Source organism: Alligator sinensis, unplaced genomic scaffold (genome assembly GCF_000455745.1).
Source record: "Alligator sinensis unplaced genomic scaffold, ASM45574v1 scaffold876_1, whole genome shotgun sequence".
In the NCBI taxonomy this organism is placed as follows: domain Eukaryota; kingdom Metazoa; phylum Chordata; order Crocodylia; family Alligatoridae; genus Alligator; species Alligator sinensis.
In genome coordinates this window covers 463,238-481,347 of record NW_005841938.1, presented here as the reverse complement: position 1 = coordinate 481,347, position 18,110 = coordinate 463,238, and the positions used below count along the sequence as shown (strand labels likewise).

Genomic DNA, 18,110 nt, shown 5'->3' with positions numbered 1-18,110 from the left:
GCCAGGCACTGCTGGGGCGGGCGCGGGGCGGAGTCACTCCGGATCGGGGCGGGCATCGTTCTAAACCCGGAGTCACTCCGGCTCGGGGTCGCCAGGTCGGGTGATGTAGCTCTAGCCCTGGGATGACTCTAGATTGGGATGAGAGTCCCCCGATTGGCGTGGCTGTGGCTCTGGTCCTGGTGTGACTCCGGATCGGGGTCCCCAGGCTGGGCTGTCTATGGCTCTAAACCTGGGGTGACTCCGGATCAGGATTGGAGTCCCCCGATTGGCGTGACTGTGGCTCTGGTCCTGGTGTGACTCCGGATCGGGGTCCCCAGGCTGGGCTGGCCATGGCTTGACTCCGGATCAGATCAGAATCGGGGTCCCAGATTGGCGTGGCTGTGGCCCGGGAGTGACTCCGGATCAGGCCCCCTAGAATGGCACTTCCTAAGTAGCTGGTGGCACGCCAGCCCCTTAAGACCTTCGTGCGATCGCCTCTGGCCGGGCGCCAGGCCCAGGCGGCCCCTGCCAGGGAAGGGAGAAGCAAAGCTGGGGGCCGGGGCGATCTGTGGGTGCCGTTTGCATGGGTGAAAAAGGTGTTGCCTGGAGGATCCTGCTGGGGTAAGGCCAGCGCCTGGGCAGGCAAGCGCAGCCTCTGTCCCCAAGGAGCCACTCTGCCTCCTCCCGGGAGCCGTCCCATTGCCATCCAGGGGCACCCGCTCCTGTGAGCAAGGCATCGCAGCCCCAGGCGCTCCCTCAGGCAAGTGCATCAACCAGCCTTTAGCCTGCAGGCCTTCTCCGTTCCTAGTGTCGTGCCTTTGGCAATACAGGCAGCCTGGGCTCCTGAGAAACTCCCCCTCGGTGTCTGTTGGCATCTTCAGGCACTCCGGTCCCTTTGAAAAGCTGCTCTTCACTCCCTCGGATGTAGTTGTTAAATGGGGATCATGCTGCTGATTCCCCCCTGCCCTAAACTGCTTTGAAATCGTGGCACGAACAGCACTACATCGCAAGCAGAGAGTATTATCTCTTCGTCCTCGGGGGCCTGCAGAGCAGGAGACCGTCTCTGCGGGTAGTTAGCTACCCAGAGCAGGACTGCGAGGAACCAGCAGTGAACTTTGTGCCTGTGTTTGTCACAGCCTCCGCCATCCGAGGGATGCGTTTGCCCCTGGATGCTTATAATGGATGGCAACATGAATTATGCACGGGCATCCAGAGAGCAGACTCAGGCGTCTGCATGTCTTCTCTGGCTGCAGTAACTTGGTGTTTCAGCCACGGCAACAGACTATATTTTATTAATGAAAGCATCTAGTGCATGGGAGATGATGACAACACCCAGAGCACAGCCATGGCACAGAGCCCCCAGCAACCCACGTCGGGTCACACACCAGCTCTGCCCACCTAGTGCATGCAGGGTCAGGGGGCTCGCTTGTCAGAGCTCCTAGTACAACGGGACTCGATGGTCTTGTGCCTTTTCTTTTCCTTGGGCCTTGGTCTTTTCCAGGCTCGTTTCACAGTCACCTTAATATGCAATTAACTTCCCAGCATCGACCGGGTTGTGGGTATCCTTCACATCCAGCCCTTGGAGCGCACCAAAGAGAAGGACTCTACCGCATTAACCTCTACCTGTGTCTTGTTAGCTCTTGATCATCGATTTCCTATTTATGCAGCTGAAAGGAGACAAAGACACCTGATCAAGCAAAACGCTGTCCTTTTCCCGGCATTTATTAATGGAACAGTGGGAGGCAAAGCACATTTTTGCTGAGGGGGTTGATTCCTTGCTGCAGTGGGCTGGTTTTGATTTTGTGGTTGGTGTTTTTTTTCCCTTTGCTTGCTGTCTACGCATTTGTTTGCTGCAGGGCGTGAGGACAGTCTTAAATATTTGTTGTCGGGACAGGAGATGAGCACTGCTGCTTGGTGCTTGCCAGGTGAATTATCCTCTCCTGCACCCCTGAGTCAGCACCTTAGCAAGCTAATTTAATTCCCAAATATTTGGAGGCTGAAGATCACGAGGTGCCTGCTGGGCCCAGGGTGCAGGGAGCCTGACTAAAGCTCTTCTGCTGAATCCAGGAGAAGGGTATCTATTGTGTTCCCACTTGCCTCTAATAGGTGTATTTTTGAGGGGGTGGAGGGTGGAGAGCACTTGCAGGACGCACTTGTGCAGCTGGAAACATTCATCTAATGCTGGGGCTGGCACCCTCTGGCCGGTGGGCCAGATCCAGCTTGTGAAGCCAGTTTATCCAACCCGCAGAGTCGGTGGACTTTGATGTTTCAGTGGCAGGGGGCTTCAGCAATGTTCCAGTAGTGGCAGAGCGTGGCCCACCTTGCACCCGAGCTGTGTTGTCTCAGCTTCAGTTTGTTATATGGGTATCAACCACTGACCTCATGAAAGCGGATTTCAGGTCTGCAGAGGGAGGCTATGGGGAACTAGCCTCACTTCATTTTGGGGCTTAGCAGAATGATTACTGAAAGTTGGACTCTAAACCCGTGTCCCGCGGACGTCTCTGTTCAGGACAGCTTCCCTCTTGCTCCTCCGTCCGACTCGGGCCTGAGAGGAGAATCCTGGCTTCCTGCACTGCTTGCCGGGCTCTCACCACCCCCTCTTTTCCATCCCAGAGTGGGAGGCAGGGCTGACATGGAGGAACCTGCTCTGTTCTCTTCCACGACGCAGCCCCGTCCCAGCCCGCACGGGTTAGCCTGGAAGCTAGTCGCAAAATGGCATCAAGAGGGGATGACCTCTTCTCGCCATGCTAGCAATGCAGGAGCTGGCAAGGGAGCCTGCCTCCCTTCTGAAGCCTTCAGCATCAGGCACTATTAGAGATGAGGCAATGGCCTGGGTGGCACATTAGTTTGCCCCACATCTATTCTTCTCCCACCATTAGGTCAGATGAGAGACAGGGGAATTTGCAGTGCAGTGCGTGATGGCTGAAATGGAAGAAAGATCCTGAGAAGATGATGGAGGTTCCTCTCTCCACTTCTGAAGATCCTCAACAGCCATCTGTGCTCCTGAGAGACAGCACTGAAGGTGCGGCTCACAGGGGAGCAGGGCAAGGGCGTACAATCCCCAGTTGCACAGTCCACTCCAGGTTATATGCCTGTGTAGGTAGTATCTACACCCACTGGGGGCTGCTCCAACTGAGAGCAGCTCCATGTGCACTGTCCTGGAGCCCAGGATCCCTGTAGAAGAGGCTTCTGCTGGCCACCACCCCTGGCTATAAGGGAGGCCGGGTAGAGTCACTAAGAATTGACCCTGCAGTGTCCCAGCTGTTGCAACAGCCCTACAGCCTCTCCGTATGGCTAGAGCAATGTGCAAGGTTTGGAGTAACAACCAGAATAAGCCCCTTTGTGTTACTCCTGTTTGATTTAATACATTTAGTGAAACTCAGCTCCTGGAGGACTGGGAAAGTTCATGCTATGGGGAGGAGGACCACATGGGATCTCATGTTTTCCATCTAGCTGGCATTAAACAGCAGCTCATGACACTGAGTCTCTTGTGCCCCTCCAGCAAGCTGCCCAGAGAGGCCTTTCATGGCCAGTTTCCACAAGTACTTCCCAGCTGAATGCAGAGATGCCTGGGGAAGGGAAAATGGGTAGACCATCAGCAAGCCAAAGGCATCAGTTTTGTTTCTTATTCCATAGGAACAACTGAGCTGACGGGCCCATATCCCCCACGCAGACAAACCACAAACTATCTCCAAGAGATGCCGTGGGAATGGAGCCAGACAAGTACAAATGGCATCAATTCACCCCGAGAGAAGCCGGGACCGACATCTCCACTGCCTGATTCATGTGAAGAGGAACTGCAGGCCAGCAGCCAGAGGGATGCGCCTGGCCACGTGAGTGCAAGAGCCCTGCTCCATCAGAAACAATCCCCATCTGCCAGAGCTCGAGGCAGGGAGGCAGCAAGTTCCCAGCTCCTGCCTTTAAAGAAATAGGCCCCATTTCTTCCAGAAGCAGCAGCTTAGCCTGGCTGTTAAACTGGAAAGGGCTCAAATTCCTTCTCTGCTGTGTTACCCAAATGGCCTTCCAGCAGCCCTGGACATGAAAGGAAACTCCCAGAGCCCTGGAGGGCACTTATTCCTGTGCAACACCACTGCCAAAGCAAAGCAGTGGCTTCTTAAGCTCACTTCCCTGTAGTGGAAAAGGTGACCCAAGATGCAAGGCAAGGCTGGAGACACGGTAGCTATATGGCTTGGTAGAGAGGTGGGGTCCAGAGCCCACCACTGCTGGGAAGAGGCTGAGGGGCAGAAGACAGTGAAGGACATTGATATGGAAGCAAGGCCCCCTTAAAAGTTAGGAGGGAATGAAGGGTTAAGCCTAGAGCGATGTCCTTGGAAGGAAGAAGTTCCCACACCAAGAGCTGCTAGAATATTTTATTGTTTACAGTCAGTTCATGTTTTCCTACGGTCTGGGAGAGCCACCACTCTTGGGGGCAGTGGAGCTGGGGCTGCCGCTGCTGCTTTAGAGAAGTGTTTGAACATATGCACTAAAGTGATGCCAACTGTACAGCACAACTCCCTTCACCCCGCTCCCTCCCCTGCCATGTGACATCTCCCAAGCTACCACCTCCCTGATAGGCGCTGGCATGGAGGCTATATAGTCAGCACAGCTGGCACTTGGAGCTTAACCCAAGCAATCTCCTAGATTTGGGGGCTTCCTTGGGTTAATGACTGCCTGCAAATGCAGGGAAGGGGACTTCATGGCCCAGAAAGCCCTATCCAGTCCTGTATTCATCTCCCAGGCACATAATCCCAGCTCTCTGTGTGCATATCCCACACAGTACAGCAGTCCTGGCAGGAGAGCATCAAGTGGTCGAAACTGGGATCCAGCAGCTGGAGAAGCCATACAGGCCTGTCAGGGCTGTGCAAGCAGGGAGTTTCAAGGGAGAGGGTCAGGCTGAAAGGATATGCACCAAGGCTAGGGTGTGTATAGTGTACAGGGAGCATCTGCAAAAGGTCAGGAGCGGAGGTCAGTCCCCAGGAGAATAGCACAGGAGACAGCAGCAGAGGAGAGTGGTTCCCAGAACCAGCACCCAAGCCGAGTAAGTTAGGGGACAGCAGGCTTCCCAAGATTGGCACCCAAATACGGGGGTGAGGAGGCAGAGGAAGAGGGTCTCAAACCTTAGCATTCAAGTGGAAGCACATGTGGGTGGCCGCGGCCGGGGAAGAGAATTTCTGGGTGCGGTAACCAGAGAAGCACCCGGTGACTCTGGCAAAGGCAAGGGGCTCAGAGGATTTCTCTCCCTGTCCCTGGGAACATCCTGAACCGCGGTCACCCAGCCCCTACTCCACGCAAGCTTTGTGGCTGCAAGCCTCAACAGGGGATTGCACCTTCTGCGCGATTACACAAGGATTCCTCCTTGCCACTGGAGGACCCCAGGATGATCTCTAAGAGACCTGTGGAGACTGGGCATCTGTGAAAAGGCTTCACACTGGGCTGCGGACTCGCAGAAAGCACTGGAGCACGGAGGGCCCTGGATAATTGCAGCCCTTTCTTAGGGCCCTGCCATCAACTCGGTGCCCACCACAGCAAGGCCAGCTGATGACAAGAGCATCCTTGTTGCCGTCAGAGGCAGATCTAGTCATCTGTTGCCCACCATGCTGGAACGGGCTCGTCTCTAGCACTTCAAGCAAGGATATTCATGCTAACTGTCTGTCTGTGACCCAGGCAGGTGCTGGAATAGGAGTTGCAGATGAGAGGTTTCCTCCATCACAGCTAATGAGCCAGTGCCCTGAAGGCCTTTGCATGAGGAAACGCTGGGATTTCTGTATAAACAGCTGGGGAAGAGGCGAGAGAGACTACACGTAACACGGATCCAGAGGCTTCAGAGGAAAGGGTTCCTCCCTCCCTGTGAGGTGGGGAGAGAGGTAGAGCCAGTCAGTGGCAATAAAGGCTGGGGCAAGTTACTGGGTAGCTCTGGAAAAGGCCCTGCTCCGGCCTGCGGGAAGGCACTCATGGAGGCGGGGAGGGTCATTGCTGACGGGATGCTGCTGAGCGGAAGAGGAAGCGAAGCACTGTATGTCATGGCGTTCATGGTCATTCCCATGGCCACGCCTGGCACCGGGGAGCTGGTCCGCATCTGATTGAGCGTCGGCTTGGCCTGGTCACCGACGCTGAATGGGTTCGTGGGAGAAGGTGCACTGAGACCTGTCGGGAGAAAAAGTACAACATTGTCAGGGATGCAGCCTACTGGACAGGGGGATGGGAGTGAGGGCCAAGGTCAACATTGGCTGCTGGCCTCTCAGAACAGGTCTGTTGAATTCAGCTGCTAAACCTATAATTCCCTAACATTCAAGGTTGCATTTCCTCCCAGGGACTCTGACAGAAGGCTGCAACATTTAGCTTTAGGCATAACACGAGAGATGAAGCCAAAACCTGGGAAAAGTTTCAGATTGACCTTCAAGCTCCCTGGCCAGGGTCAGGTCTTGAATTTGGGTTTGTCTTTCCCTATGGAGCTAAGATCAAGGGAAATGCAGGGGCTGTGGGTATCACCCGTTCTCAGCACGTCATGGGAAGAACGCTCTCAAGGGCCTGCACACCACTCTTCTGCATCACCTCCTCAGGGTGGACCTCCCACCTTTCTCCATACGCCACCCACCACAACCCTCAGGACCTGTAGACCATCTCTCTCAGCAGTTTCCAGCATGGCTCTCCCTCCCCCGTCCTCCCCGCCCTCCCACTCCAAAGCCTACCTGACAAAAATGGGTTACGGGTCTTGGAGGTCTGGGGGGCCGTGACCAATGAGTCCAAATTGACCAGGGAGGAGGCGGCAGGGTCAAGGAAGGACTCGGGCGTTTTACAGTCTTTCCTGGAGTCAGCAAGGGAGTCTGCAAGGCTGGTGAGATCAAAACTCTTGGCTCCGTCCTGCTTGGTCATCAGAACTGGGTCACCAAAGGGGTCCAAGTCTAGAACAAGCACGTGAGACTTAATGGCATGATAGAGAAGGGACAGTGTGTTTCTAAAGAACTGCAGGCTGGAGCCCGGCCTGCTGTACGGGAGAGGGGCAGAGTTACGCAGAACAATGCAAACCCAGGAAGGGGAATGGGCCAGGGTCTGAGAAGCATTGCCCCCTCTCTGCGGATGTCTGCATGGAAAAATCACAGTGCAAGCACCAGTGCTTCCCTTCTGTCTGCAACAACCTTTGACACACGGTACCAGAAGCCAGGGGCAAAAGCAATGGTAGAGAGAGAAGCTGCCTTCTCTCTCTACCAGAGTCAGAACCGTGGCTTTCCCCACCTCACCCCAGACAGCTGTAGCTAATGGAAAGCTGCAGCTGGCTGAGACTGCCTTAGCCCACGTGCAAACCCTCCAGCTACACGTCGAACACGGGGCGGGGGTTACACTGCCATTGGCAAGTGTGACTGGAGTGCGTGTGTGGACACCAAGCTAGCTTTGATCTCACCAGCCAGGTTCCAGCCACGGTGAAGGTGGGACAACATGGACTTGGCTGCAGGGTAGCTACTTGAAATCCTGGGGGGTGGGGGTGGCCTAGAGTGAAGCCTGGGCCACCGTGTCTTCAGTCAGTACCTGAGCTGGCTAAATGAAAGCTAGCCCCACTGCTGAGCATAGACGGGCCGGCAGAGAGGTGAACTGCCAACTGCTGCCACAGCAGCACACTGTGCAGTCTGCAGGCAAACACCATGGCAGCCAAGCAAAAAATACAACACGATGCAAAACCTCTGGCTTATCACAGGCTGCCCTCTCTTGCAGAGGGTGGCAGATGAATTTCCCTGCTGTCCCATGCTGCCCTAAGCATACCTCTGCTCCAGCCCTCCATCTGCTGCCCTCTCTTACCCACAGGGCTGGTGGATCTGCGAGATGATGGGGCCTGTGAATTCTCTTGCTCTGGCTGCTCTGTTGGCTCCATTGGGTTTGCAAATAAGTCAAAAGCGTCACCACCTGAAGCTGAGAGGAAGAAGGAAGACGCAGGGGCTCAACAAGGGGAGTGAGAGGAAGGCAGGAGGTGGAGAAGGTACGGAGATCAGAGTAGGGGGGCGCCATCAGTTGGAAAAAGGGACAAAGAAAGAAGTGAGACAGGTTGAGAGGGGGAGTTGGGGATAAGGAGAACGCAGAACAGCAGAAGGAGAGAGAGAGAGAGAGAGAAATGAAATCAGTCGGCGAGACCTGACGATACCAGGACCTTCAGGGCTAAAGCAGACAGTGAATCAATGAGCCGTCACTGGAGGACATCAATGGCCAACACACCAGTGAGCAAGGCAGGGAGGCTCTGTACACCAGGACAGCACATGCCCTGCTCCCTCGCCTACCTGCTGCATCCCCCTGACTCTTAGTGCCTCAGGGGTGACAAGAAGGGGTGTTCAGACCCATTCCAGCTCTGTAGGGAGAAGCACACCCACACACTGCCGGAAACCACATAAGACCAGCAAAGTCCTCCATGCAGCCTGAACTACCGCCGTGTTACCCAAATCCCTCTAGGAAGAAAAGAATCACTTTTGCTATTACTTCAATTGTAAGCCCTTTGGAGGAGAAACCATCCTTTTGCTCTGTGTTTGTACAGCCCCTCCCACAGCGGGGTCCTGGTCCTCGCCTGAGGCTCACGGACAGGAAAGACATACAAATCATAAACAACCACAGTGTTTCCTAGTGCTTGGACCCTGATCTCCTTCATACTGCCCCATGTCCAGCATAACTCTGCTGGGCTGGAGATCCAGCCCTTTGCAAGCAGCTGATTTTAATTCAATGGCTGCAAATGTAGGCAGCTGTAATTAAGAGAAACCTGGATCCCAAAAGAGAGACAAGAGTTGCCGAGAGTTTTTAGGATGGCAGGAGGAGGCTTTGAACAAAACAGGCTTCTCTTACCGGCCTTGGGAGGGGTCTCAACAGCACTTCTCCAGGGGTCGGCAGCAGAGGGTGGGGGCGGGGATGCTTTCACCCAGGGGTCTGCAGAAGAGAAACTTGAAGACAGGGGCGTCTTCCCCCAAGGATCGGAGGAGGAGACAACAGGGGGCAGGTCCCAAGGCACTGCCAAGGCTTGGTTGGTAGATGCTGTCTGGCTTAGGGGATCGCTGGAAGCCACAGGGATGGGAGCCCAGGGGTCAGCAGGAGGGGCCCAAGAGGTTGATGCTGACTCCACATTTGACTTCAGATCTGAAAGACACATGGGAAGATGTAGGACTCTGGAACTGGCAGAGAGGAGGGAAAAGACTGACCCACAGTGGGCGGCACAAAGGGGAAAGGCTGAAGATGGGGGTGAAGGAGGAAACCACAGGAATGGGAAACTGGAGAAGAAAAGCACCAGGCAGACTGAAGGCACCAGGCAGGAAGAACATGAAAACAAGCAGGGGCTTATTTAACACTTGCCACCCTTCTGCCTTCAGTTCCTCTTTCCGCTTATAAGCTGCCGTGAGGATGGAGGGAGGGGAGGATAAAGGGCACGGGCAGGCGGGGAGAGAATGCAAGCAATGTTCTTACTGTTAGGATCCCAAGAGCTGGACAAGGACAGAGCTGGAGGAGGAGAGAAAGTGCCACCATTGTCCCAAGCAGTAGCAGACTGAGAGTTGTCCCCACCTGGAATATTCCACGGGTCAGCAGAAGCACGGGTTGAAGTGGCCGGCGCTGGGCCAAAAATGTCTGCCAGCTCCAAAATAGAGGACTAGAAATGCAAGGAGGAGAAAGGAAGGGGTTACGATGTGGGGAATCCAAAGAAGCTAGACACGATACCAGCCACAGAGCTCCTGGGGCTACAGAAGCTGGCCTGCTCTCACCACACTACCCCACGGGGCATCGGGCTCAGATGGACCTTTGTCATTTCTCAGCTAACCCCAGGCCTCACCCTGCACTTCCCACAGAGACGCAGCTCAAGCTGCATCGTTAGCAGGGAATGCCCTGCTCTAGCTCTTCTCTCAAGAGAGACGTCCTTTCAAAGAGAGTCCAGCTCTGGGTTGGGTGAATGCAGCGCTCATTAGAGAGGCGGAGTGACCTCGAGAAAAACTGCAGTCCTCTGCTTACGCCTGGAACAAATGCAGAAGAGCCCACGACAGTGCAGCCAGGCCTGACGGGCTGTTCAAGGAGCCAAAAGCTCCTTCTCTTTCCTTGTCCGGGCTGTCATGGAGATTCTTCTCTGCGGTGCAGGAGCTGCTCTGAAATCAGCAGATCACTTTGCACAGCCATCTAGATCACTTCTGATCACAACCGGTCTAGGCTCCATTTGAGCACATGCCCAAGAGAGGAAATGTTCTGCAGCCCATTATAGATTCCCCCAACCCCCAGCCCCTCGCTACCACTTTTTACCTGACTGGTTTTCAGCTTATCCTCTTCTTCCTCCTCCTCTACACCCGGCTGGGTCTCTTCCAGGGTCTTCTGTAGCAGCGAGTTCTCTCCTTGCCAGGCCCTCACTTCCTGCAGTCAAAATGGACACTGCATTATTCATTATGTCTGGGATGTAATGAGTAAAGACGAGAGAGAATCAGATATGTGCTGCCTAGCTGTAGAGAGACCGAGGGTAGGGGCCACCGTGTGCCAAAGTGTTAGCCAGCAGCTTTGTTTTCCACTGTGTTTGAGCATTTCAGGATAGATCCGCCATTAGGAATATTGACTGAGCAGGCTTAAGAGCTGTGAAGGTAAAGTCTACAGGCAGGCAGGTAGCAGAAGCGGAAGCGCTGGAATACATCACGTCCCCACAAAGACACCAAGCGAGGCAGAAAGTAGCGTGGTTGTTTCAGTGCTCCAAAGCCCCAGGTCAAACCTCATGAAGTGGAAATTCAAGAAGAGGTAAGTGCCCTTTGGGCAGCCGGGCGCAGGTACCTTCTCGTGCTCCACCTTGCTCAGGGTGAGCGCTATCTGCAACTGCATTTCTTCCTCTGTGGTGGAGGCTGGAGGAACTGGCTTCTGCCAATGAAGGAAATCTAAGTGAAATTCCTGCTCTGATCCCAGGTCTCTGCACCCATTGACAAATGAACCCCTTCATAGTTTCATAGTTTTAGGGTCGGAAGGGACCTAATAGATCTTCTAGCCCGACCCCCCGCCAGGGCGGGAGAACAACAAAAAATCCTTGGAACCAGCTTTCCTTCACAATCACCTGTCAGTTCAGACAGCAAGTCGTTTTTTTTATCTAAACATTTTTCCTCCTCTGTTGCTATCCATTCTTCCATCTAGCTAGTCATCCATCTTTCTTACTGCCTTATTCTTTCCTCCATCCATCATCCATGTGCTAATACCTTTCAAGCTTTTCACCGATCTTCCTTCAGGAGACTACCAATGTGTTTCTTCCTTCAATCCCTCCACCCACCAGCCAGCCATCCTCTCCTTTGCTCATCTGCTCAGCTGCCTCTCTAGCAATGTGCCCACTTTGCCACTGCTGAAACTTCTTGTCTGAAGAACAGACACCTTGAAACTACCCATCTGAGTCCTGGCATGGCTGGCTTAGCCCTTCCCTTTTCTGAGAGACAAATGTGCAGCTTATGAAGCAGTCTCTGGGTTGAGGCTCTAACACCAACACCCTTTTGTATTGCTTGAATATTCAAGGTTCATGCTCATCTTCTTGCCCTAGGTCAAAAGATTTATCTCCTTCCACCCTTATAACGAGGGGCTTGTAATTAAGTAGGTTGCTGCAGTCCACCTGGGAGGTGGCTTCCCTTCAATGATGGGGAATAGAGACCTCTCAAACTGAAAGTTGCTATTGCTTGAGGAAGATGTCGAGCATTCGTTATGACTGACATGCATGCACCTTGCCTCTGCAGGTGCATTTGGGGCTTACATCCCCTTTTGTGTTGTGCAGATGGTGGATGGTTTTTGTTTAGACATTTTACTGCCTGGCTTCTCAGGCCTTTGAGCTTCCCTGCTGGCCCACTGTGATACTTCTGCCCCTAGATGAGTTTATCAAGAGCACCCCTCCCCAAGGCTAAACGCTCTGCTTTTAACGTCAGCAGATGTCCCTGCTCCTTTATTCCAACGAGGATATCTCAAAGCAGGTTTTCCTATCCGTGCTGAAGGACAAAGCACAACAGATCCCTGCACTTTCTATCTGAGAGTCTCAGAGAGCTTTATAGGCATTACACAGTTAATCCTCATAATACCCTTGCGGTGATGGTATTATCCCCATTCTTCAAATGGTTGAACCGATAGATGAAGCACAGATCTCTTGATACGTAAGTGGCAGAGCAAGGAAGAGAACCCCAATCTCCTTATTTCCCACCATCGACTTTGCAAGGCCACCCACATTTTTCTCTCAAGTGCTGCTGAAAAATAAGCAGATTGCGCTTTGTGACCAACTCCATCCATCCTTCCATCTCTTCACTAAATGCTAAAACACCAGAGACTCCACGTTTGTCCAACAGGCCACACAGATAACCCCAGTGAAATGCTTCTACGCCTTCCATTTGACAAGGCTGAGATCTTGTCTTTGCTACCAAATTGGGATGCTCTCTATTATGGGTCAGCAGAGACAGAACCAGATTGTAGTTTAACCACATCCCCGTGTGCTGATGGCTTGGTCTGGTCTAGGACACAGTTTGGTCCCTTCTGTACTAGTACTAGTTAGGACTATGGTTGCCAGGGATAGAGATGGTCATGCTGAGACCCCAATGGCATCTTTTCCCAAGGCCTGATGGCAGTCAAAGATGACTATTTCTGTGAAGGCTTGGAGCCCAGATAGCTTCAAGTGGGGTTCTTGCTTGTTCCTCCAGCACTAGTCAGAGGATCTTCTCTGGCAAGGTTGAGAAGCTATAAATGGCTATATTCCCAGGACAAAATTGGGATGCGCTTTTTATAGACTCTCATACAGCTTTTGGGAAGGGAAGGGTGGGAAACAGAAGCTATTCCGATTGCTACTTAAATTGTAGCCATAATAGCAGACTCTGCAACTGCATGCCTTCCTACCAGTGAGACAAGTCTGGTGGCTCAAAGCCAACATGGCCCCAAGGACAATTTTGGGTCTGAAGGGGGTGGCTAGAAGGTGGAGTTTGAGAGACATTTCACTCAAAGTTTGGGTTAAATACAGAAGCCTCTGGGATAGAAATGCCCCACCTCTGAAAGTGTCACCCAAGGGGCATTTGGCTTTGTTCTCTACTTGTGTCACCAGTGTCCTTAGAGGTAGGAGTGCCAGTTGGAGCTAATCTCAGATTGCATGCGTGTAAACATACCATCTCCATTTGGAAAGGGAGAAGCAGATCGCCTGATAGGAGACTTGCAGAGGGGCGGGGGTGGGGAGGGAATGTACATAAATGACGCACTGTGGGCAGGGACTCTGGGACTGACCAACACAATCAATACAACAGAAAGATGAAGACAAATTAGGTCATTTGGTGCCCCCATCCTCCCCTCTGCTTGCCCTGGCCAACGCAGAATTGCTTTCTACAGTGTTTTCCAGAGCTTTGCATAGCATAGTTTTAAATAATCCACGGGGATTTGAACACAGTCAAGTAAAATAAAGACGGGGATCACATGCACACACCAGCACAACAGTAACCCAAGCGCAGTTGGTGTCGCAAAAGCACAGACAAGTTCTCTAGGACAGGAGCCATCCCTGTGCAGAGAACCCACTTTCCCCCGGGGCACAGCTTGTCCAGGGTATCTGCCAGAGAAACAGCAGAAACTTTCTGGGTACAGCCGCTCCAAACCTTAACACGTAAAGCAATCACAGCAGAGGAACTTGCTCGGGAAAGATAACAGGCAGCTCTGAAGTCCTTGGCAAGACCACCCTTTAGGTTTAATCAAGTCAGATTTCACCCAGTGGATATGAAGCGGGGGGATTACATAGGACCTGTTGGAGCCTGTTGTAAGTCCTGAACCTGTATCCTCTTACTTTCTTTGAAAGCACCTGATGACTTGGGGAAAACAACTATTTCAGGGCACCCACAGAGCAGAAAGGCTTTAGAGGGATGGCTTCTGTCTCGCCAAAAGCGTTTACTACTGATTTAAGAGGCACAGAATAGTGCATGCCACGGCACAAGGAGGTGGGCTCACTTGAGCGCACCATGTACAAACGGTGCATCGGCAGCACCGTCCATCCTCATCACGCCAAGACTTGCTGACTCACAGCATCTGTGGGGAGCAGCCAGGAAGAAAATGCTCCTGCACATGTTAATGCGGTGACTGATAGAGCTCAGGAATCTCTTGTGGGCCTGACCCACCCAACCCCAAAGGAGAGAGACAGCAAACACTACCTTTTCAGCTTCCTCTCGACTCATAGCCAGTGCAAGCTGTAACTGCAGCTCCTCCTCTCCAGTGGTCTGGGGTCTTGCCTGCTCCAGGTCGGAGGTGAATTGAGGGGATGAGGAAGAGGCTGAGATACCAAAGAGGAAGAGTTCAGATGGAAGAACCAGGAGGAAAGCCTGAGTCCCCAGAGTTGGGATATTTCTAGGCGTGAATCAGCAATGACCAGCCCTCCTCCCCCTCCGCAGTGGACTTCTCCCTCTCCCAACGTTACCACCACCCAGCTCAGGCTAAAGGCTATTGAGGCTGAAAAACTGCTTGGGAAGCTGCTGGTCTCATCGGTGATGTTGTAGAGGACACAGAGAAGGAGTCTGCCTTTAAAGAGCGGGAGCTTGAGGCCTGTCCATCTGAGGAGAAGGGCATGGGGTCTGGGCTCAGGATACAGGTGGGATAATTATTACTCGGTGCATCAGGTGCAGACCGTGCATTGCGACAAGACACCAAACATCATGGTAAAGGCCTTCAAGTAGTGGCAATGAGGCAGGCAGCTATGCCTACAAGACAGGTGGGAGCGAGGCAGGGCTGTACTGGGGGCTAACGTCCCCAGAAAGGTGGAAAAGCATCCTCTATATAAAGATATATAAGGCAGGTCATTGGAGGTGACCTCTGATGATCCCTGGAAACACAGTGGCTTTCACAGAGGTCACAGGGCAAAATTGAAGCAGGGTGGAGTCACAGCCTTAGTTGTTATCCTCAAAGTGCCACCTACATTACACCAGCTCCACGTGATAATGGCACTGAGGGCAAACCCTACCTGATGGCATTAAAACAGACAGGAAACCATATTCAATTCATCATCAGACCAATGGAAATGTGGCTAAGAGGGAACCATAACATATGTGAGCCACTGGCCTAAGACAGCCATGTTCTGCGCCAGGGAGGGGTCTCAAGAGATACAAAGGTGACCCCCAGTCACTTTCTTTTGAACCTCAGACCCCAAAGCCCTGTGGTCAGAAGCACCCATGCCCTCCATACCAGAAGAGGAAATGCCCGCTTATGCTCCGCACCACTGCAGTACTTACAGTTAAAGGATGATGGAGACCCCCTGGACCTCCCGTAGTCCTCTCCGTACTGGGATGTCCGCCGGCCATAGGAGAGCTGGTGGCTGCTGCTGCTGCTGATGCCCATGCCTTCGACAGACATGCGCTCTTTGGTTTTCAGGGCATGAGCCCGTTCCTGCTTCAGCCTCTCCTCGTCCTTCAGCAGAGCCATGACCTGTTTGACTTTCTCCCGGACATTTATGCCCTGGTCTTTGCCGTCCCGGTCTATGTACTGGAAGTCTTTTAGAGTCTGAATGGTAAAGAGGTTCTCCCGGCATTGATGGGCCACCTTCTCTGATCCAGTTTTGATGAGGTAGTCCAGAAGGGTCAACGCTTTGTACACATGGCGCCAGTTCTTGCCACTATCATTCAGCCGTCTCCAGATCATGCCCATGACCTCGGCAAAAGCCACGGTGTTGAAGGTCAGGTCGGCAATCTCAGACATCAGGGAGCTGGGTGGGCCCCAGGGATCATTGGAGGTCGCCTCACGCACCTTGATTTCTGCCTCCGAATAATTGTGCACAATGTTTTTGACCTGCCGACGCAAGGCGGAGGTAGTCATGGCTGAATCCTGGGGGAAGTCCACAGCTCACAGTAAGAAAGGAAAGACTGGGGAATACACAGCTGGGCTCCCAACCAGAGTCACAATGCCAGCTTCACCAGCGGAGGGGCTCTTGTTCCATAGGTTTTACATTGATCTGGAAGAAAGAGGTAGACACCAAATGTTACATGCAACCTGCAATGATCAAAAGATGCCCAAGTGCCACTTCCAAACCACACCTGTTGTTCTCTGGCTGCATCTTTAAGACGTATGTATCATCAAGACCCATTAAACACAATTTGAAAGGTGACACTCCCCTGTTACTCTGCTCCTTCCCAAACCTGAAAGGAAAAATATTATAGAAAAATTCAAGCTCAAACTTCCCCTTCTCTCTGGTTTGAAGTTGGAACCAGATCCCAGGAAGAGCCTGAAATACCACAGGGGAGTCAATCCTCGTGGTATTTCCTGCCAGCAACAAAGATTGCCACATTTCTAACTCTGTTCCACAAGCATGGAAAAGCATCCCAACCCCCTGGAGGGCTTGACCCCCTTTTTCTGTGCGGGGTGGGGTGGGGTGGGAGGGCGGGAAAGCCTCATGAGAGAGCATGTAGGATATGGCAAGCCATCCTCCCCTCAAGCTCATGCATTTCATAGCCCCCTTATCCTCTACAGCAGAGGTTCCCAAACTTTTTCTTATTGTGTACCCCCTTCCAGATTTACCAGCTTGGCCGCATACCCCTACCAGCATACCTTTTATATTTTAACCCCTTAAATGCCAGTTATTATAATGAAAATTGAATTTGCCATTACACAATTTCACCTGTGTACCCCCTAGAGATGTCTTGCATACCCCCAGGGGTGCACGTACCAACGTTTGGGAACCCCTGCTCTACAGCATAGGAGGATCTGGCACTCACATGTGGCTGTGAAATAGGTTTGGTGCCTTTAGCCCAGGTATGGACTAGGCCCTGGCCACTGAGTTCCTCTCCATCTCCCCAGGGGCAGCAGAGGTGGGGGCTTTCTGGTACAGGCTGCCTGAGCCTCTCCTATTTACCCTGTGGCCGTAATACCCAGCACATTACATTGCCAAAGCCCTTTACAAACATTAACTAAATTAATCCACAGCAAGCCCCTGCAAGGCAGGGAAGCATTGTTAGGCGCATGTTACAGGATGGAGAACCGAGACACAGGGGTGAAGTGACGCACGGAGAGCTGGCACTGCAGAGCCAAGACTCGCACGCGCTTGCTTCTGCTGCCTGGGCTCCATCCAACCGACCATATAGTCTCACGCTGTCACTGGGACTATCTGGTAGGTAACCAGAAGGGCCTGGTTTCTTGAGCTGTCAGCCCAGCACCTTTCAAAGGCACTCAGCTCACTAAAGAAATATGCAATGCCTGTGTTATATTGCTGCCAGTATCCCTACTGGGGTCAGGGGCAGGGTGGGGGAGAATTCATTTGATACAAAGCAGAGGTAAATACATTTAAAACCAACAAAAGAAAGTTATTTTTCCCACCGCATGTGGAACCCACTGCCAGGTTAACCAGATTCAAAAAGGGATTGGACACGTTCTTGGAGGAAAGGGGCATCAGTAGCTATAAAAAAATAAAATAAAAGGAAGTTGGGGGAACAGCCTGCAAACTTCCTAGACCTGGGGTCAGCAATGTTTTTGGGCAGTGTGACAAAAACACCCACAACCTTGACTTGTAAGATGCTGGCGTGCCAGGGGCAGGTGGCAGGGGAGCTGCGAGGGGCCCAATCCTTATTGTGGCAGCACAGCCCCTGCCCCTTCCCTGCCATCTGCCCTGAGGCGCGTGCACCAAGCAAAATGCCTTTGCATGCCATGCTCTGGCACCCATGCCAGGGGTTGCCTACATCTGTCCTAGACTTTAAATGCTGGAGGCTGGAAGTGGGAGAGGAACAGGGGGGAAAACCCTGGTCATATCCTGTTCGTTCTCTCTTTCAGCATCTGCTCTCTGTCCCTGTGTGATGCAGGAGACTGGGCAAGATGGATCTATGGGCTGACCCAGTAAATGGCAGTCCTTCCGTTCTTATGAGGCAGGGTGGGTTGCCAAAAGTTAAGAACGTCTTGCTTCAAAACTTCTTGCACAAGGATAAACTATCACATACACACACCATCCGTGGCGGGCAGAGTGCAGCTAAATTGTCCTGCAGGATCCCACAGATACGGCTTGCCCAAGTAGAGAGAAACCTTCATCCCTGTCACAGGGGCAGTAAAATCCCTATGGCGAACCAGATCACGCTGTGACAAGCCACCATGTGCCAAAGGCTCCCCCTGCCCCATACTCACGGACGTTGCAAACAAAAGACCCGGCGTGCTAGAAACCAGCTTCCAAATCTGCACTGGTGATAGGAAGAGCG

The 18,110-nt window shown here is 52.7% G+C and overlaps 1 protein-coding gene across 13 annotated transcripts in view; it reads right to left on the bottom strand.

The window, feature by feature from the left end:
* Positions 1-4,175: 4,175 nt before the first annotated feature.
* EPN3 (epsin 3) overlaps positions 4,176-18,110 on the bottom strand; it is a 17,251-nt gene continuing 3,316 nt past the window's right edge. For 3 of the 13 annotated variants that reach the window (XM_025199184.1, XM_025199185.1, XM_025199186.1), the window contains exons 2-10: positions 15,171-15,886; positions 14,100-14,218; positions 10,741-10,824; positions 10,228-10,335; positions 9,409-9,589; positions 8,797-9,084; positions 7,771-7,881; positions 6,669-6,881; positions 4,177-6,123 (exon numbers count right to left, since the gene is read on the bottom strand). In XM_025199184.1, coding sequence (XP_025054969.1) covers positions 5,801-6,123; positions 6,669-6,881; positions 7,771-7,881; positions 8,797-9,084; positions 9,409-9,589; positions 10,228-10,335; positions 10,741-10,824; positions 14,100-14,218; positions 15,171-15,750 — 2,007 coding nt within the window. In that variant the 5' untranslated portion in view covers positions 15,751-15,886 and the 3' untranslated portion in view covers positions 4,177-5,800. Of the gene's footprint in view, positions 6,124-6,668; positions 6,882-7,770; positions 7,882-8,796; positions 9,085-9,408; positions 9,590-10,227; positions 10,336-10,740; positions 10,825-14,099; positions 14,219-15,170; positions 15,887-15,968; positions 16,071-18,110 lie in introns of those variants that run through there. The other 10 variants (XM_025199187.1, XM_025199189.1, XM_025199188.1 and 7 more) reach the window with 10 other exon arrangements.